General features: G+C 38.1%; 1 protein-coding gene across 4 annotated transcripts in view; it reads right to left on the bottom strand.

Moving 5' to 3' along the window:
- Positions 1 to 477: 477 nt before the first annotated feature.
- BCAS4 (breast carcinoma amplified sequence 4) overlaps positions 478 to 20130 on the bottom strand; it is a 321107-nt gene continuing 301454 nt past the window's right edge. For all 4 annotated transcript variants that reach the window (XM_053693007.1, XM_053692971.1, XM_053692910.1 and 1 more), the window contains one exon: positions 478 to 702. In XM_053693007.1, the coding sequence (XP_053548982.1) occupies positions 607 to 702 (96 nt within the window). In that variant the 3' untranslated portion in view covers positions 478 to 606. The remainder of the gene's footprint in view (positions 703 to 20130) is intronic.

Genomic DNA, 20130 nt, shown 5'->3' with positions numbered 1-20130 from the left:
TTTTTCCAGTTACCCATCTACCAGGAAGACCATCCTAAGACCGAGAGCTGCCTACTGTGTTTTGGACATACTACTGATTGTGACTATATTATCACCATTTATTGGACAGCTTTTTGGTACATTTATATATATTCCTTATAGGCACCATATCTGTTTTATTTTTGTGTTGTATGATCATTTGATATTTTTTGTTTTAGGCTATAGGAGGCGCCCCCTAAGGGTGTGAATACACACTGGCGTGTATCACACCCTCACATTTTCTTTACTCAGCATCTCATTTTTTTTCCACTCTGGTGCTACAGTGTAGAATTAAAAAATGTAAAGAGCTCAACAGTTTGTCCTCATTCCAAGAAGGCAATGGATTTAACTGAAGCATGATTTTATACAAGATTCTGTACAAGATTACATCTTAGTCTTGCTTGATGAACGTATGCTTTCAAAAATCCAAACACATATGTGCTAAGCAGTTTTACTGAGTCTCATTGAACATTAATTTTTATTTCAGAAAATGTAAAGTGCCATGAAGTTCACATATAACATTTAAAATATATAGTCCATTTCCTTCATTCATATTGTTTTTTTTACACTTTATGTTGATTGTAAGAGTCATATCTCATTCTTTGGGTAGGAACAACCTACAGAAAAGTACTCTTCAGTTCTGTAAAGCTTTGGTAGTTCATATGACTTCTTTGATATATTTTTCTGAAATTGAAAGAAAACATTTCAACAGCGTTAGATGTGTACAATAAAAGATAATGTATAACATAAATTAGCAATTTATGAAATATGCAATGCCATTAATTTCATATACAGTGGCAACAAACAATATGTGAAACCTTTAGAATTATTTGGATATCTGCATAAATCTGACATCAAATTTGATCTGATCTAAGTCACAGCAATGGGCAAACAGTCTGCTTACACATATAATACACAAACAGGTACAGGTATACCTCACTTTACAGCGCTTCACTAATACAGTGCTAATATGGAGCTGAAGTTCAACCAAGGAACTTGAAACCGTACTGTACTCATCTTGAGATCGCTAGAAAGGTGACAGGCACCATTTTGTTTTGCGCCGTTTAGTCTGTTTACAGCATTGCAGTGCTCTCAGTGTCGTAGTCTGGCAAATTTTACTACTATTTTACATGTGATGTACAGTTTTTATTTAATATTAATTGAATGCTGTACTGTGCAAGGTATACCTGTATATTAAACAAACAATGAACACATTCACAGTGCAGGGTGTGAGTCAGGAGACAGCTAACCTGGAGTCTAATCAATAAAATGAGATGGGAGGTTTTGGTCAAAGCTCCCCTGTCCGATAAAAAAAACCTCACTTGAGTTTACTATTCACAAGGAGCATTGCCTGATGAGAACCATGAATAAAATAGATCTTACAAATACCGTTGACTTCTATATAGCTGGAAAGGGTTAGAAAAGTATCTCACTATGCATTGATAAACCTGAAGGCATTTAAAGATAACTTGTCTATAAAAAAAAAGTTCAGCACTGTTGCTACTCATCCTAGAATTGGGTGTCCGGCAAAGATAACTACAAGTACAGAGAAGAATAATCAATGAGTCTAAAGATGTCAGCTAAAGATTTACTGAAATCTATGGACAATGCTAACATTACTATAGAGGAATATATGATACATAAAACACTAATAAACAGTGAACTGCTGAACATGGCTGGAGGAAATCCTGCTCTGAACATGATTTCATGCACTATAAGTTCATTCTCTACTCTTACACCTCTGCCCTTCGCTTAGCTAAGCAAACCTACTTCTCTTCTCTTATGTCCACTCACTCCTCAAACCCTAAAAGACTTCTCTATTTTCAACTCTCTCCTCTACCCACCTGCACCACTCCCCTCATCTGCATTCAGTGCTCAAGACCTTGCTGACTATTTTCTCAATAAAACACTTGCAATCCGAGGAAACATCCCAACACAAACCTGCAATCTCCCAACTCCGCTCCCAGTCACCCCCTCTGCCACTCTCTGCACCCTTCTCCCAACCACTGAGAGTGAAGTGGCTTCCCTTTTTGTCTTCCTCACACCTCACTACCTGCCCACTTGACCCTATTCCTTCACATCTAATTCCTCCTCTGTCTACCACCCTCACTTCAGCTCTTACTCACATATTTAACCTATCCCTTTCTACCGGCTCATTCCCTGTCTCCTTCAAACATGCGAAGGTCACCCCCATCCTCAAAAAACCCTCCCTCGACCCTAACTCCCCTGCAAACTACCGCCCCATATCACTGCTCCCACTAGCTTCAAAACTCCTTGAAAAACTAGTTTTCAATCGCCTAACCCACTTCCTGTCCTCCAACTCATTGCTTGACCCCCTGCAATCTGGCTTCCGTCCCCAACACTCAACTGAGACTGCCCTCACCAAGGTTACTAACGATCTCCTTTCTGCTAAAAACAAAGGCTACTACTCTATACTCATCTTACTTGACCTATCTGTTGCCTTTGACACTGTTGACCATCCCCTTCTCCTATGGTCTCTCAGTTCTCTTGGTCTCTGTGACACTGCCTTCTCCTGGATTCACTCTTATCTCTCTAATAGATCCTTCTCCGTCTCTTTTGCTGGTGACTCCTCCTCTCTATTGCCCCTGTCTGCTGGAGTACCTCAAGGCTCTGTCCTGGGTCCTCTACTCTTCTCTATTTACACTCTATTTACAAAATTCGGGTAAACTTATCAACAGCTATGGCTTCAGCTATCACCTCTATGCTGATGATACCCAGATCTACCTTTCCACCCCTGCACTCTCTCCTTCTGTCAACTCTCACATCAGCGACTGCTTATCTGGCATTTCCTCCTGGATGGCCTCTCACCACCTAAAAATAAATATGTCCAAGACCGAACTACTTCTAATTTCCCCCTCTAGCTTCACTCCAGTCTCTATTTTTTCTATCACTGTTGGCGGCACCACTATCTCCCCATCACCCCAAGTCTGCTGCCTCGGAGTCACGCTTGACTCAAATATGTCCTTCATTCCCCACATCCAACTGCTCTCTTCATCCTGCTGCAACCACCTACGCAATATCTCCAAAATTCGTCCGTTTCTGAGTGCTGAAACTACCAAACAGCTCATCCACTCCCTGGTAATTTCCTGACTTGACTACTGTAACAGCTTACTAACTGGCCTCCCTCTCTCCCCTCCAATCCATCCTAAATGCATCTGCCAGGCTAATCCACCTCTCTCAACGCTCTGTTTCTGCTGCACCTCTCTGTGAGTCCCTTCACTGGCTCCCCATTCACAACGGTGTTAAATTCAAAATTCTCACCCTGACCTACAAAGCCCTCACCAATGCTGCCCTACCCTACCTGTCCTCACTCATCAACAAATATAATCCTGCCCGTCCCCTAAGATCCAACAACGACCTGCTTCTTGCATCCTCTACCATCACCTCCTCTCATTCTAGACTACAGGACTTCTCTCGTGCGGCACCAACCCTCTGGAACGCACTTCCTTGAGATGTCAGACTTGCCCCTAACCTCTCCTCCTTTAAACGTTCCCTAAAGACCTTTCTGTTCAGGGAAGCTTATCACCCAACTTATCAACAAACTAACTTCAATTAACTAACAGTTGCCCTCTATCTCCTCACTAATATCATTCTCACCTCTGCAGTCCCCACCTCCTGTTTCCAATCCTCCAACCCGTCTAGATTGTAAGTTCCCACGGGAATAGGGCCCTCAATTCCCCCTGTATTTGTCTGTAAAATTGTGTGTCTTATCGTATTGTTTCTCCACTGTACTGTTATCCTTGTACCCATGGGCAGCGCTGTGGAATCTGTCGGCGCTTTATAAATAAAGAATAATAATAATAACAGTGTTCAAGAGCGAACACCATGGGGGATACTACTGTCAAAATACTCTATGCAGAGATGAAAGCAAAGTTGTCTAAAATTAACAGACAATGTGGTGAAAAAAGACACAGCATACCAACATCAAAATCTCTTTCCCATTGTAATGTATTGTGGAGGGGGCTTCAGTGATTTGAGGCTGCTTGATCACCAGAACTGCTTGCTGTCAACAATGGAAAATTAATTCCCAATTTTTTAAGAAATTTTGTTGTAGAATGCAAGGCAATCTGTCTGCCAGTTAATGCTCCAAAAGAAGTTGAGTCATGTAACAGGACAATGACCCATAGCACAGGAATAAATCAACAATGTCTTCTGGATTGGCCCAGTCAGAATCTAGACAGTAATCTGATGTCGAGATGTTGTGGCACGACTTAAATAGTGAGATTCATACCAAACATCCCAAGAATATTGCTAAACTGAAAAAAGAATGATGAAAAATTCCTCCTGACAGTTGTACAAGTCTGATCTGCAACTGCAGAAAATGTTTGGTTGATGTTTTTGCTGCTAAAGAGGGTTAATCAGTTATTAAATCCAATGGTTCATATTGTTCACCCCCCCCATTAATGTGAATGTTTATAAAGTGTATTCAATAAAGACAAGAAGACATACAGTATGTGTGTGTTATTTATTTAAAACAACTGTGTTTGTCCATTATTGTAATTTAGTTGAAGATCAGAAATTTTTTTATGAAGAAATCCAGGTGTCTCCAAAGGGCCATTGTATGTTTCTGTGTTTTAGAAATCAGCTTGTCTCCTACTGAAAGGATGGTATACAGCATTTATTATTTTATTAAGTTGGAGCTCAGGGGCAGAATATACTTGCACACCTTTTCAAAACCACAGTGATAAATTAGAAAATCACTTTAATCGTGAAAGTTGAACTGAGGTTCGCAATCAGGAGCAAGGTACAGACAAGGATACCCAGTGGGCACTGTTGGTGAAGCTACCACAGGATACCAGGTAGGAACAGCCGGCACCAGTGAGCATACCATCATACTAGGAAGTATGTTTGGATTTTAGGAACCAGGTGAGCATATGCAGGTACAAGGTAAGTATGTTTGGTCTCTGGAACCAGTTGAGCATATACAGGTATCAGGTAAGTATGATAGTCTATGAGTAAGTGCCACCAGAGGGTTAGTCATGTCATTTTGGGCTGCCTAGCCATGCTGTCTGTTCATTTTTAAAGTTTACCAATAAAAGTTTTTTGGTTTTAACACACTTAGCAGTGTGTATTTTCCATGATCAGGCAATTATACTTGTCCTACAGGCACCAGGTGAGCATACACAAGGACTAGGAAGTATGCTTGGCTTTCAGGAACCAGGTGAGCAGATGCAGGTACAAGGTAAGAATGCTTGGTCTCTGGAACCAGTCGACCATACACAGGTATCAGGTAAGTATGCTTGGTGTACAAAAACCAGATGAGCATACGCAGGAACAAGGTAAGTATGCTAAGCTTCAGGAACAAAGTAATCTTCACAAACCATGTAACAAGGCAGGGAAACAATCCAGGTAGCCAGAAAATTTCCACAGGACATTCAGCAGGAAAAACACCGAACCAGACAGAGTTCAATCAGAAGCTGGCTTATAAAGCCTTCTAATTGGTATCAGGTGTGAAATGATTGCTGCTGGCTGCAGATGGGAAGCAGAGCCCATCTATATAGGAAAACATGTAATAGCAGACCAGGACAGACAGGTATAGATACCCAATGGAGTGCAGGCTAGAGAACCTGAATGGGAAGGTGAAAGTCTGGGTTCAAGGCCAGCCAGGTCTCTTAAAGGGGCGGCCAGGTCTGGCCGTCTGCAGTACTTGGGATGAACCCTTACACCTACCACTCAGAATGTAATTTCATTTGAAGTTCAGCCCTTCTTGGGTTGGACAGACCTTAGAAAAATGTATTTTAAGGGGCCGATTTATCAAGCTCCGTATGGAGCTTGATGCCCCTTGTATAGGCTCGCCGGAAACATAAGTTATGAAGCAGCGGTCTAAAGACCGCTGCTCCATAACTTGTCCGCCTGCTCTGAGGCCGTGGACAGAAATCAACCCGATCGAATACGATCGGGTTGATTGACACCCCCTGCTAGCGGCCGATTGGCCACAAATCTGCAGGGGGCGGTATTGCACAAGCAGTTCTGGTGAACTGCTGATGCAATGATAAATATACCCCTAAGTCTCCAGAATGACACTGCCTTCTTATATATGTCCCATTACTGGCAGCAGCAGTTATGTTTCTATTTGGAGTAAAAGTGAGGGCTACAGGCTGAAGACTTACTTGTTTACTTTTACAAAGAAGAAATATTATATACTCAATACTGCAATGGTCCTCTTACTTCAGGGTTACCTGAAACTTGTTTCAGGTTCTCATTATGTGACATAATCCCCTATTTTATGTAGAAATCCAGATAATTCCAAAGGACCATTGCATGTTTCTGTGTTTTAGATATCATCTTAATTGTCTACTACAATTCACAATGTAATTTCATGTGAAGGTCAGGGCAGTCCTTCTTGGGTTGGACAGACCTTTGAAGCATTTGTTTTCTGAAGTCTTCCGAATGACACTTCCTTCCTATATATGCCCCCTTCCTGGAAGCACCAGCAGTTATGTTTCTTTTTGGATAAAAGTGCGAGCTACATGAAGATTTTGTTTACTTACAAATATGAAAGATTGAATACTCCCTGGAATATGTAGGACCTGAAGTATCTATAACAAGTGAGGAAAAATATTCATTATAAGAATGTTTATGCGCCCCATCCAAGAGAGCCTTTTAGACTGTCAGGAGGAAAGATCACGAAAAATAGAATCTTTCATTTATAGGTAACTTGCTTTAATTAGAGAAATTTAATCAAAGATAACTCCTGCGTAAGTATAGAGATATTTAATATTTCAGAACAGTATAGTTAATGAGAACATTTGATATTTCATAAAACACTTTAAGCTCAGTTAGCAAGGAGGGAATGGACGTCTTAGGGTGTGTAATAGAAAATAGTATATCATCTGCAACTTATGTAAATTTCACTTCTAACTTCCCCACCTTTACTCCAGAGATATTATGTTGTATCTTAATTGCCAGTGCCTCTTTAAAAAAAACAAGAGGGGGACAGGGGGCATCAGTGATTGAGAATGGCAATGATTAGACCCCATTCAGCCTCACTCTGGCATTCAGTGAAGAATATAAAGAGAATATTCTCATGACTTATCAGTTTTATTTTCTATCAATTTGATGCCAGACATTAAACAAAAATAAGTTTTACATGTGAAAAGGATAAGTTAAAATAGATATTGAAACTATGAGGAAATGCTTGCAGTCATCCCTCAGAACACACTGCTTTCTGGCGGATAAATTTTGCAGCTCTGTTGGTAGATAGTGACACACCCCACAACTATGAAAACAAAAGATTTTTTCTCAGTCCATTAAAAAGAATCCTCTATTTACAGTTCACATTTAACACAGAACAAAACAAAATTCCATTAATACTGAAATCATGGTTAATGACTCAAATCTGACTATGACAGTATATGTGTACTTGCTATGCAGATGAGTAAAATGAAATATTAGTTTTTAAAGTGATTGTGTGGTGAAAACATTCATATGTTTACGGAAACATTGTTGGCTTAGATTAACTTTGAAATTAAAGGGACAGTAAAGGTTCAGAATAATGTTATATAATTCTGCACACAGCGCAGAATTATATAACATTATTTAAGCGGTGACTTCAAAAATGTAAAATTATTTTCAGAATTTTCAGTGAACGTTGGACTCCGCTCCAGGATCTAATGCTCTGGTCTAGTAGCGGGAGCGAGCTACATTTATTCCAATAGCGCGACCGGGCATGCTGTGACTAACCAGCAAGCCCGTTAAGCGATTTGGATATTCAAGACCCGCTCAGTAGATCCTGGAGCGGAGTCCAACGTTCACTGAAAATTCTGAAAATAATTTTATATTTTTGAAGTCACCGCTTAAAACTGTGTGCAGAATTATATAACATTATTCTGAACCTTTACTGTCCCTTTAATAATTTCATAACTGAACAGCATTTTCTATTTTACTAACTACAGAAGCAAAATTAAATAAGTGTGATAGCTTGGCCAGTGTAGCTGACAACAGTATTTTAATGCAAGATAATTCATGCTACCGTCTTTAAATTAAAGGGACATTGTACCGTAAATGGTTTCCCTTTAATGTGTTCCCAATGCATGGTATTTGTTCTTGCAATTAAAAAGCTGTTTTTGCTCATTGAAACCACCTGCAGTAAAGATCATTTCAATATTAGCATTTGTATATAGAGAGAGGTAGGTTAAGGAGGTCTTGAGAACAATGGGTTCTCAAATCAAGCTATTTCAAATACAAAAATGAAAATAAAGGATACACTGAATACATTGCAGCTCGTTTAACAATGGGAATACATTACCAGAAAACAGATTCTACATTACAGTGCCTATTTCTGTGGCTACTGCCATATGGTCTGAGTCTGGTAGACAAATTTAAAGATAGTTTTGTGATTTATAAAAAACTAAATATGGAAAGTGAAGTGGAGCACATTTCCAGAACAAAAAGTACAAAGAGAAGAACTCATATATCCATATAACAGGGAACATAAATACACAATTTGTTTGACTATAACCAATGAGTTTTTGCCTCCAAATAACAAACCACTGTCTATAATTGATTTTGAATTTCCATATAACTAGGTCCACATCAAAATCCCCAGTTTCATGAAACTGAATGTATGAGCATGTTTCTCAATATTTCTAAACAGGGGTTTTGGGCAGTCTATGGAAGGATCCTGTGATTGGGGGCCATGTTTAGGGACTATGGATGGGATTTGAATGGTAAGGGGGACAAGGATTTGGGAGTCCAGCTAGAACTGTGAAAACTGGGACATATGCAGAAGAGGGCAGGGTATACGGCTTAAGTCTTAGGCAGTAAAATATTCAAAGGGATCCGCCCCTTATGTCGAGAGAGCCTTTTGGAATATTCCAAGCTCTCTGTATGGGGGTTCATTAGGTGAATAGGTTAGGGCAGCTTAGGGGTCAATAGTGCATTTATTTAGATTTTTTTTAAAATATGCATTCTTATGTATGATGCATATTATTTTAACTATTGTATATAAATGCATATATATATATTTTTTTTTTCTTGTTGTATTTCTAATTTTAATCATAAATATATTTTTTTACATTTATATTCATGTCAAAAAAGGCATTAGTATTACAATTGTTTTATTACATAACAGGCATGCAGTTATGTAATACTATAATTATAATGCAACTGTCTTTTTTAACATAAATATCTATTTTAAAACATATATTTATATTTACAATAATAAATGCATCAAGCAAGAATATCTACCTTTTTAATTTATATATCCAATACGTAAACTAATATGCATTATATATGATAATGCATTTTATTTCAAAGATTGTAGATATAAAGGCCTTGTATTGATATCCAATATTTAAACAGTTATGCATGTATATTGCATTATGGTTTAAGCATTGTATATACATTAAAATGTATTTATAAATGCTTGTTTATTAGTGATAATATTTATATATATATTAGTTAATATATATTTATGTTATAGTAGTCAGTATCATTAAATGGACATGAAACCCAATTTTTTTCTTTCATGATTCAAATAGAGAATACAATTTTAAACAACTTTCTAATTTACTTCTATTATATAATTTGTTTCATTCTCTTGGTATCATTTGTTGAAGGAGCAGCAGTGCACTACTGGTTTCTAACTGAACACATGGGTGAGCCAATCACAATCGATATATATATATATATATATGCAGCCACCAATCAACAGTTAGAACCTAGGTTCTCTGCTGCTCCTGAGCTTACATAGATAAACTTTTCAGCAAAGGATAACAAGAGAAGAAAGCAAAGTAAATGATAGAAGTAAATTGGAAAGTTGTTTAAAATTGTATTCTCTATCTGAATCATGAAAGAACATTTTTTGGGTTTCATGTCCCTTTAAATTATATTTTAACATAACAGGCATGCAGTTATGTAGAGCTAAAATCTTATTTATACTGTCTTTAATTAGAAATAATAAACACAACAAGCAACATTAATTACATTTTAATTTATATGCCAATATTTAAACATTATGCATTCTACATAATAATGCATACGTTTAAATATTGAATATTTATGTGTAGGGCCTAAGATTCTACAGTTAGTCTTAGGTTATGACAGATTAGGTGTCCATGTTTAAATAATATTGCTTACTATTATTTTAAACAAACATATATTTAATAAACAACTGTTAACAACTTTTAAATCCCTCAAGATATCTCCAATACTTTAAATAATCTACATTGCACATGACAATTCATATTTTGTCAAGGAGATGAGGTAAACGCCAGAGTCCCGTCTAAACCTTGCCGGGCTCCTGGAACTCAGTACCGGTCCGGAATTGAGCACGGTCTGCCGCTTCTTAAAAGGGGTGTTGATCAAGAAGGATGCAAGGGATCAAGTTGGTCTTTTAGCATCTTGTCGGTAGTTTGATACGCCCCTGTCCGCTGCAGCTCACCTCTGGCGGGCTGAATTCCCCTGGTGGAATTCAGCATTGCACATGAGCGCTATTTTGCGTTTGCGTGCAATCCTGCCCCATGCCTGCGAACTGCCAATTATGCGCGGGCAGGAGCTGTCAATCTCCCTGGTTGGACGAGACCGGGGAGATTGAAGTTCGCCATCTAAGAGGTGATGACCGCTGCTTGTTAAATACGGCTTGCAGGTTCTCTTGTAAGAACCTGCAGCCGTAGGCAGGCGAAAGCCTGCCGAAGAGGTTAATAAATCGACCCCTAAGTGTAAGTGAATGCTCCAAGCTCACATTTTTTTTTTTAATATTGACTTAAACTTTTGACACTTATTTTTTTATGAATTCCACAGTTTGAGTTTCAAATGTTAAAATATAAAAAAAAAATCCCCACAAGATATTAGTTTCACAAAATATTTTATTGAATCTAGGACTTGTCCTAAACCACATTTAGTTCTTGGACTTGTTTTAAAATTTTTGACACAATAATAATAATAATAATAATAAAGGGGCAGACTCAATGAGCGTTTTGCTTTTTATAATAACAATAATGGATTTAATGGGTCTTTTGGTTCTTATGCCATGAATATATGTTTTTTATGTAGGAAATATCATTTGACTACATATTTATATATAATATACATAATATATAATTTGCTCACTATCCTATGTTTTAATGTCTCATATTTAGTCCTTGAACTAATTTTAGATTTAAGATATTTGAGCTCCCTTAAAGGGACAGGAAACCCCAACATTTTCTTTAATGGTTTTGATAGAACATACAATTTTAAACAACTTTCCAATTTACTTCCATTATTAAATTTGCTTTGTTCTCTTGCTATCCTTTGCTAAAGGAACTGCCTTGCACTACTGGCAGCAAGATGAAAACTTCTAGTCAGCCAATCACAAAAGACAAATGTGTGCAGGCACAAATTAGCAGCAGCTCCCACTAGTGTAGGATATGTGCATATTCTTTTCAACATGGGATACCAAGAGAACAAAGCACATTTGAAAATAGAAGTAAATTTAAAAGTGTCTTAAAATTACATGCTCTATCAGAATCAGCCAATCTCTCCAATTTCTCTGACCTATCCAGCTTTATCAGCACTTGTTAGAGCCCAATGACCTTTCCATTCTTTAGTGAATAAATTGAACATAATAACTTTGGAACTGGTGAAGATGTCAAGGCTGGGAAGACTGATGAGATTAGTAAAAGTTGACTAATATTAACTTCTGCTTCTTATTTTCACATTTGTCTTTGTTTAAAGTGTGCTTCTCTCCTATACTTGTTTCCTATTTCTACCACATGTCACATTTGCCAGATTTATATGTGCTACTAAATGGGGATATGTATATAACTGCTAAACTTCTTTTGAGCATCTGGAATGCAAGTATAAATTTGGGACTGTGCTTGTGGCATGTAGTTTCTTTCATGTAATTAGCAAGAGTCCATGAGCTAGTGACGTATGGGATATACATTCCTACCAGGAGGGGCAGAGTTTCCCAAACCTCAAAATGCCTATAAATACACCCCTCACCACACCCACAAATCAGTTTTACAAACTTTGCCTCCCATGGAGGTGGTGAAGTAAGTTTGTGCTAGATTCTACGTTGATATGCGCTTCGCAGCAGGCTGAAACCCGGTTTTCCTCTCAGTGTGCAGTGAATGTCAGAGGGATGTGAAGAGTAGTATTGCCTATTTGAATTCAATGATCTCCTTCTACGGGGTCTATTTCATAGGTTCTCTGTTATCGGTCGTAGAGATTCATCTCTTACCTCCCTTTTCAGATCGATGATATACTCTTATATATACCATTACCTCTACTAATTCTCGTTTCAGTACTGGTTTGGCTTTCTACTACATGTAGAGGAGTGTCCTGGGGTAAGTAAGTCTTATTTTGTGACACTCTAAGCTATGGTTGGGCACTTTTGTATAAAGTTCTAAATATATGTGTTTAAACATTTATTTGCCTTGATTCAGGATATTCACCGTTCCTTATTTCAGACAGTCAGTTTCATATTTGGGATAATGCATATGAATAAATCAATTTTTTCTTACCTTAAAAATTTGACTTTTTTTCCTGTGGGCTGTTAGGCTCGCGGGGGCTGAAAATGCTTCATTTTATTGCGTCATTCTTGGCGCGGACTTTCTTGGCGCAAAAATTTTGTCATTTCCGGCGTCATACGTGTCGCCGGAAGTTGCGTCATTTTTTTTGACGTTTTTGCGCCAAAAATTTCGGCGTTACCGGATGTGGCGTCATTTTTGGCGCCAAATAATGTGGGCGTCTTTTTTGGCGCTAAAAAATTTGAGCGTCGTTGTCTCCACAATATTTAAGTCTTATTGCTTATTGCTTCTGGTTTGCTAGAGGCTTATTCATTGGCATTTTTTACCATTCCTGAAACTGTCATTTAAGGAATTTGACCAATTTTGCTTTATATGTTGTTTTTTCTATTACATATTGCAAGATGTCTCAGGTTGACCCTGAATCAGAAGCCACTTCTGGAAAATCACTGCCTGATGCTGGATCTACCAAAGTTAAGTGTATTTGTTGTAAGCTTGTGGTAACTGTTTCTCCGGCTGTTGTTTGTGATGAATGTCATGACAAACTTGTTAATGCAGAAAATATTTCCTTTAGTAATGTTCCATTACCTGTTGCTGTTCCATCAACATCTAATATTCAGGGTGTTCCTGTTAATATAAGAGATTTTGTTTCTAAATCTATTAAGAAGGCTATGTCTGTTATTCCTCCTTCCAGTAATCGTAAAAGGTCTTTTAAAGCTTCTCATGTTTCAGATGACTTTTTAAACGAACATCATCATTCTGATTCTGTTTCTGATACTGATTTTTCTGGTTCAGAAGGTTCTGTTTCAGAGATTGATACTGATAAATCTTCTTATTTATTTAAAATGGAATTTATTCGTTCTTTACTTAAAGAAGTCTTAATTGCATTAGAAATAGAGGAATCTGGTCCTCTTGTTACTAAATCTAAACGTTTGAATACGGTTTTTAAATCTCCTGCGGTTATTCCGGGGGTTTTTCCCGTCCCTGATGCTATTTCTGAAGTAATCTCCAGGGAATGGAATAATCTGGGTAATTAATTTACTCCTTCTAAACGGTTTAAACAATTATATCCTGTGCCATCTGACAGATTAGAGTTTTGGGACATATTCCCTAAAGTTGATGGGGCTATCTCTACTCTTGCTAAACGTACTACTATTCCTACGGCAGATAGTACTTCCTTTAAGGATCCTTTAGATAGGAAAATTGAATCCTTTTTAAGAAAAGCTTACTTATGTTCAGGTAATCTTCTTAAACCTGCTATATCTTTGGCAGATGTTTCTGCAGCTTCAACTTTCTGGTTAGAAGCCTTAGCACAACAAGTAACAGATCATAATACTCATAGCATTGTTAATCTTCTTCAACATGCTAATAATTTTATTTGTGATGCCATCTTTGATATCATTAGGGTTGATGTCAGGTATATGTCTTTAGCTATTTTAGCTAGAAGAGCTTTATGGCTTAAAACTTGGAATGCTGATATGTCTTCTAAGTCAACTTTGATTTCCCTTTCTTTCCAAGGTAATAAATTGTTTGGTTCACAGTTGGATTCTATTATTTCAACTGTTACTGGGGGGAAAGGAACTTTTTTACCACAGGATAAAAAATCTAAAGGTAAATTTAGGTCTGCTAATCGTTTTCGTTCCTTTCGTCACAATAAGGAACAAAAGCCTGATCCTTCCCCTATGGGAACGGTTTCAGTTTGGAAACCATCTCCAGTCTGGAATAAATCCAAGCCCTGTAGAAAGCCAAAGCCAGCTCCCAAGTCCACATGAAGGTGCGGCCCTCATTCCAGCACAGCTGGTAGGGGGCAGATTACGTTTTTTCAAAGAAATTTGGATCAATTCGATTCACAATCTTTGGATTCAGAACATTGTTTCACAAGGATACAGAATAGGCTTCAAGATAAGGCCTCCTGCAAGAAGATTTTTTCTTTCCCGTGTCCCAATAAATCCAGTGAAGGCTCAAGCATTTCTGAAATGTGTTTCAGATCTAGAGTTGGCTGGAGTAATTGTGCCAGTTCCAGTTCTGGAACAGGGGCTGGGGTTTTACTCAAATCTCTTCATTGTACCAAAGAAGGAGAATTCCTTCAGACCAGTTCTGGATTTAAAAATATTGAATCGTTATGTAAGGATACCAACATTCAAAATGGTAACTATAAGGACTATTCTGCCTTTTGTTCAGCAAGGGAATTATAAGTCCACAAAAGATTTACAAGATGCATATCTGCATATTCCGATTCATCCAGATCACTATCAGTTTCTGAGATTCTCTTTCCTAGACAAGCATTACCAGTTTGTGGCTCTGCCGTTTGGCCTAGCAACAGCTCCAAGGATTTTTACAAAGGTTCTCGGTGCCCTTCTATCTGTAATCAGAGAACAGGGTATTGTGGTATTTCCTTATTTGGACGATATCTTGGTACTTGCTCAGTCTTCACTTTTAGCAGAATCTCATACGAATCAACTTGTATCGTTTCTTCGAGAACATGGTTGGAGGATCAATTTACCAAAGAGTTCGCTGACTCCTCAGACAAGGGTAACCTTTTTAGGTTTCCAGATAGATTCAGTGTCCATGACTCTGTCGCTAATGGACAAAAGACGTCTGAAATTGGTTTCAGCTTGTCGAAACCTTCAGTCTCAACCATTCCCTTCGGTAGCCTTATGCATGGAAATTCTAGGTCTTATGACTGCTGCATCGGACGCGATCCCCTTTGCTCGTTTTCACATGCGACCTCTTCAGCTCTGTATGCTGAACCAGTGGTGCAGGGATTATACAAAGATATCACAATTAATATCTTTAAAACCGATTGTACGACACTCTCTGACGTGGTGGACAGACCACCATCGTTTAGTTCAGGGGGCTTCTTTTGTTCTTCCCACCTGGACTGTGATCTCAACAGATGCAAGTCTGACAGGTTGGGGAGCTGTATGGGGGTCTCTGACAGCTCAAGGGGTTTGGGAATCTCAGGAGGCGAGATTACCAATCAACATTTTGGAACTCCGTGCAATTTTCAGAGCTCTTCAATCATGGCCTCTTCTAAAGAGAGAGTCATTCATTTGTTTTCAGACGGACAATGTCACAACCGTGGCATATGTCAATCATCAAGGAGGGACTCACAGTCCTCTGGCTATGAAAGAAGTATCTCGAATACTTGTTTGGGCGGAATCCAGCTCCTGTCTAATTTCTGCGGTTCATATCCCAGGTATAGACAATTGGGAAGCGGATTATCTCAGTCGCCAGACATTACATCCGGGCGAGTGGTCTCTTCATCCAGAGGTATTTCTTCAGATTGTTCAAATGTGGGGACTTCCAGAAATAGATCTTTTTGGCTTCTCATCTAAACAAGAAACTTCCCAGGTATCTGTCCAGATCCAGGGATCCTCAGGCGGAAGCAGTGGATGCATTGTCACTTCCTTGGAAGTATCATCATGCTTATATCTTTCCGTCTCTAGTTCTTCTTCCAAGAGTGATTTCCAAGATTCTAAAGGAGCGTTCCTCTGTTCTGCTGGTGGCTCCAGCATGGCCTCACAGGTTTTGGTATGCGGATCTTGTCCGGATGGCTACTTGCCACCCGTGGACTCTTCCGTTAAGACCAGACCTTCTATTGCAAGGTCCTTTTTTCCATCAGGATCTCAAATCCTTAAATTTGAAGGTATGGAGATTGAACGCTTGATTCTCAGTCATAGAGGTTTCTCTGACTCTGTAATTAATACTATGTTACAGGCTCGTAAATCTGTATCTAGGAAGATATATTATCGAGTCTGGAAGACTTACATTTCTTGGTGTTCTTCTCATCATTTTTCCTGGCATTCTTTTAGAATTCCTAGAATTTTACAGTTTCTTCAGGATGGTTTGGATAAAGGTTTGTCTGCAAGTTCCTTGAAAGGACAAATCTCTGCTCTTTCTGTTCTTTTTCACAGAAAGATTGCTAATCTTCCTGATATTCATTGTTTTGTACAAGCTTTGGTTCGTATAAAACCTGTCATTAAGTCAATCTCTCCTCCTTGGAGTTTGAATTTGGTTCTGGGAGCTCTTCAAGCTCCTCCATTTGAACCCATGCAGTCGCTGGATATTAAATTACTTTCTTGGAAAGTTTTGTTTCTTTTGGCCATCTCTTCTGCTAGAAGAGTTTCTGAATTATCTGCTCTTTCTTGTGAGTCTCCTTTTCTGATTTTTCATCAGGATAAGGCGGTTTTGCGAACTTTATTAAAATTTTTACCTAAGGTTGTGAATTCAAACAACATTAGCAGAGAAATTGTAGTTCCTTCATTGTGTCCTAATCCTAAGAACTCTAAGGAAAGATCGTTGCATTCTTTGGATGTAGTTAGAGCTTTGAAATATTATGTTGAAGCTACTAAAGATTTCCGAAAGACTTCTAGTCTATTTGTTTTCTGGTTCTAGGAAAGGTCAGAAGGCTTCTGCCATTTCTTTGGCATCGTGGTTAAAGTCTTTGATTCATCATGCTTATGTTGAGTCGGGTAGAACTCCGCCTCAAAGGATTACAGCTCATTCAACTAGGTCAGTCTCTACTTCCTGGGCTTTTAGGAATGAAGCTTCGGTTGATCAGATTTGCAAAGCAGCATACTTTTACTAAATTCTACAATTTTGATGTGTTTTCTTCCTCAGAAGCAGTCTTTGGTAGAAAAGTACTTCAGGCAGCTGTTTCAGTTTTGGGTGTGGATTATTTTTCAGCGGAATTGGCTGTCTTTATTTTATCCCTCCCTCTCTAGTGACTCTTGCGTGGAAGATCCACATCTTGGGTATTCGTTATCCCATACGTCACTAGCTCATGGACTCTTGCTAATTACATGAAAGAAAACATAATTTATGTAAGAACTTACCTGATAAATTCATTTCTTTCATATTAGCAAGAGTCCATGAGGCCCACCCTTTTTTGTGGTGGTTATGATTTTTTTGTATAAAGCACAATTATTCCAATTCCTTATTTTTTATGCTTTCGCACTTTTTTCTTATCACCCCACTTCTTGGCTATTCGTTAAACTGATTTGTGGGTGTGGTGAGGGGTGTATTTATAGGCATTTTGAGGTTTGGGAAACTTTGCCCCTCCTGGTAGGAATGTATATCCCATACGTCACTAGCTCATGGACTCTTGCTAATATGAAAGAAATGAATTTATCAGGTAAGTTCTTACATAAATTATGTTTTTTTGTCACTCTAGGCTGAAGATTAAAAAGTTCAATGAGTTTTAAAGAGACAGGTGAAGAATGACAATAACCCTTTTAAAAGAACACAAGCGGAGGCACATGATAATCCACATTTTAAAAAGCCCCACTGATCTGCACAATTTTGTTTTGTTAGAGAAGTCTGGGTGGAAAAACTCAGGGCTGATATTTATTATTATATATATATATATATATATATATATATATATATATATATATATATATATATATATATAAATCACATTTATTTAGTTTTCTTTTTTATTATATGACATATATATGTATATGTAAAGTCATTCACTTATATTTGTGTATTATGAACATCAGGGTTTAATTGCACTCAAAGTCATCATCAACATCTGAAATTAACCCACCTATTTTCTTGTGAGATACAGGAGTCTTTGCTGGTTCTTATACAAGGCTATAAATTGTGGTGGTTTACCCACATGTACAAGAAAAAGTCCCAGAGGGCAGTGTGGTGGTAATTAGTACCAGAATATTAAACCAAAGGGGTTGTCCACTTTTTAAAATTATTTTATTGGAAGACAAATAATATAGGTATGAAGATTAACAATTATCTATAGGCTACAAAATATAAAACAAGTCTCAAGAAATACCAAGAGCTACAAACATAAAGATACAGTCCAAATTATATGGGGCAACTCTATTTTAAACAAACCCAGATTAATCAATATTAACTAAACATAGTGAACAAGAGAATTTATCCCAAAGTAAAATGTATACGAATGCTAATATACTCAGCCAGTTCAGTCCTCCAATGCTCTCTCTCTCTCAGTTGCTTCCAGGAGGTGAGGAAGATAAAAAAGTGTGTATACTAACTGTTGGCTCCCATTGTATACTTAATTCATTTAAGGTGTGTCCTACCATACACCAATCAAAAGGCTATATGGGAGTGTCCTTCTTAGACAAAGACTAGGCCAGAGGCCTAGTCTATATTTTAAAATATGTTTGTAAATTAAAGAATTAACTACTTGAACACTCTAGGGATAAATTCTCTGGTTTTATGACACCACAGGCAGATGTTCTTCTGGGGAAAAAACGTGAATGACCAACCTTGTCACAGATCCAAGGGCATTCTAAATTAATTCAAAATATTCTTGGTACATATTTTCTAATGGCACAACAGTGGTTATAAAAAAATAATTGTTATGTATTTGTATTGTTTATATCAATAGATTATTATTATATATGTTGGGGAAAGGATTCAACATGCAGGGAATTTTAAAGTTTAGGGTACAAAGAAGAGAAAGGGACATGAAGGATGAAAGAGTAGAGAGACAGAATGGGGAATCTGGACAAAACATAAGTATAAACATAATTATACACACAGAAGTTTATGTACACTTAGTTGGTCAACAAATATTATTCTATGCTATTTCACGCTTCCTGTTTATTGCATAATAATCATGATATATACTTAAGCTTGTTTTGTGGGTAATCATTTCATTGTGTTTTAATGACTGTATATCTCATTATTGCCTTTATATGAGGATTATATTTGCCTGATCCTTACAGTGTTCTATACTAAACATTTGCTTTACGTGGTTTCAATTTTATTGCATGTGGTCTCAAAGGATGCACAAGAGCTTGGTATATCTTATATCTAGAGTGCTGTGATATATGTGTTTATGATACAAAAGTTCAGTTTGCTTGTGGTGAGTACTGTATAGGACCCAATAAACACAATCTTAAATATATATATTGTCCACCGTCAGTGGGCTTGTAACACTTCGTAAGGCACACAATTTCCCCTTTATATCTGAAACAAGCACTGCTTAAGTTGAAAGTAATAGCGTACGCCTGGGGTCTCTCTACCCCTAAGACAGCTACAACTGTTACTACGACAGAGACCGTGCTCTGGGATAAATTATCACACTATCACAGCCACTAACAGTAATGGAGAGGCCTAGTTGCATAGGCAAATACTTTCCTTCCATTGGATCCCACTGGAGAGAGACATCCTAGTCCACAGCCAGGTGACTGTGTGATAGTGCACCGTCTTTGCAATCCTCCAGTATTATGGAGCCGCTCGTTGTGTGGGCCTCTGTGGTTCTCTATTACCTGACTTCTCTGGCCGATCGTCAGTGACGTCACTGAGGGGGTGTATAGCTCAGCCCAAATCTGATTGGTTAGGAGCTTCGTTCCGTGTTATCCCTCCAAAGGTAGACTCACATATCCTCAGCCAGGTAAACGTCTGGTGCTGTGATCCCAAATCTTCCAGACCTCTAGAGCCACCCGTGGTGAGGGCCTCTATGTTTATCTGTTACCCAGCTTCTCAGTCCAATCGTACGTAACGTCACAAAGGGGGGTGTTTGACTCAGCCCAAATCTGTTTGGTTAGGAGCTAGATAATGAGCGTAGGTTATGGGCTATGACCACGGCAGTTTGCCAAAATGTGTAAGCCGATGTGCTGCGCTTTCCTCTCTCAATGTTGTTGGT

The sequence above is a fragment of the Bombina bombina genome, chromosome 1, assembly GCF_027579735.1.
Source record: "Bombina bombina isolate aBomBom1 chromosome 1, aBomBom1.pri, whole genome shotgun sequence".
Classification (NCBI taxonomy): domain Eukaryota; kingdom Metazoa; phylum Chordata; class Amphibia; order Anura; family Bombinatoridae; genus Bombina; species Bombina bombina.
Note: the sequence above shows the minus strand (reverse complement) of the source record. Positions and strands in the feature narration are given on the sequence as shown.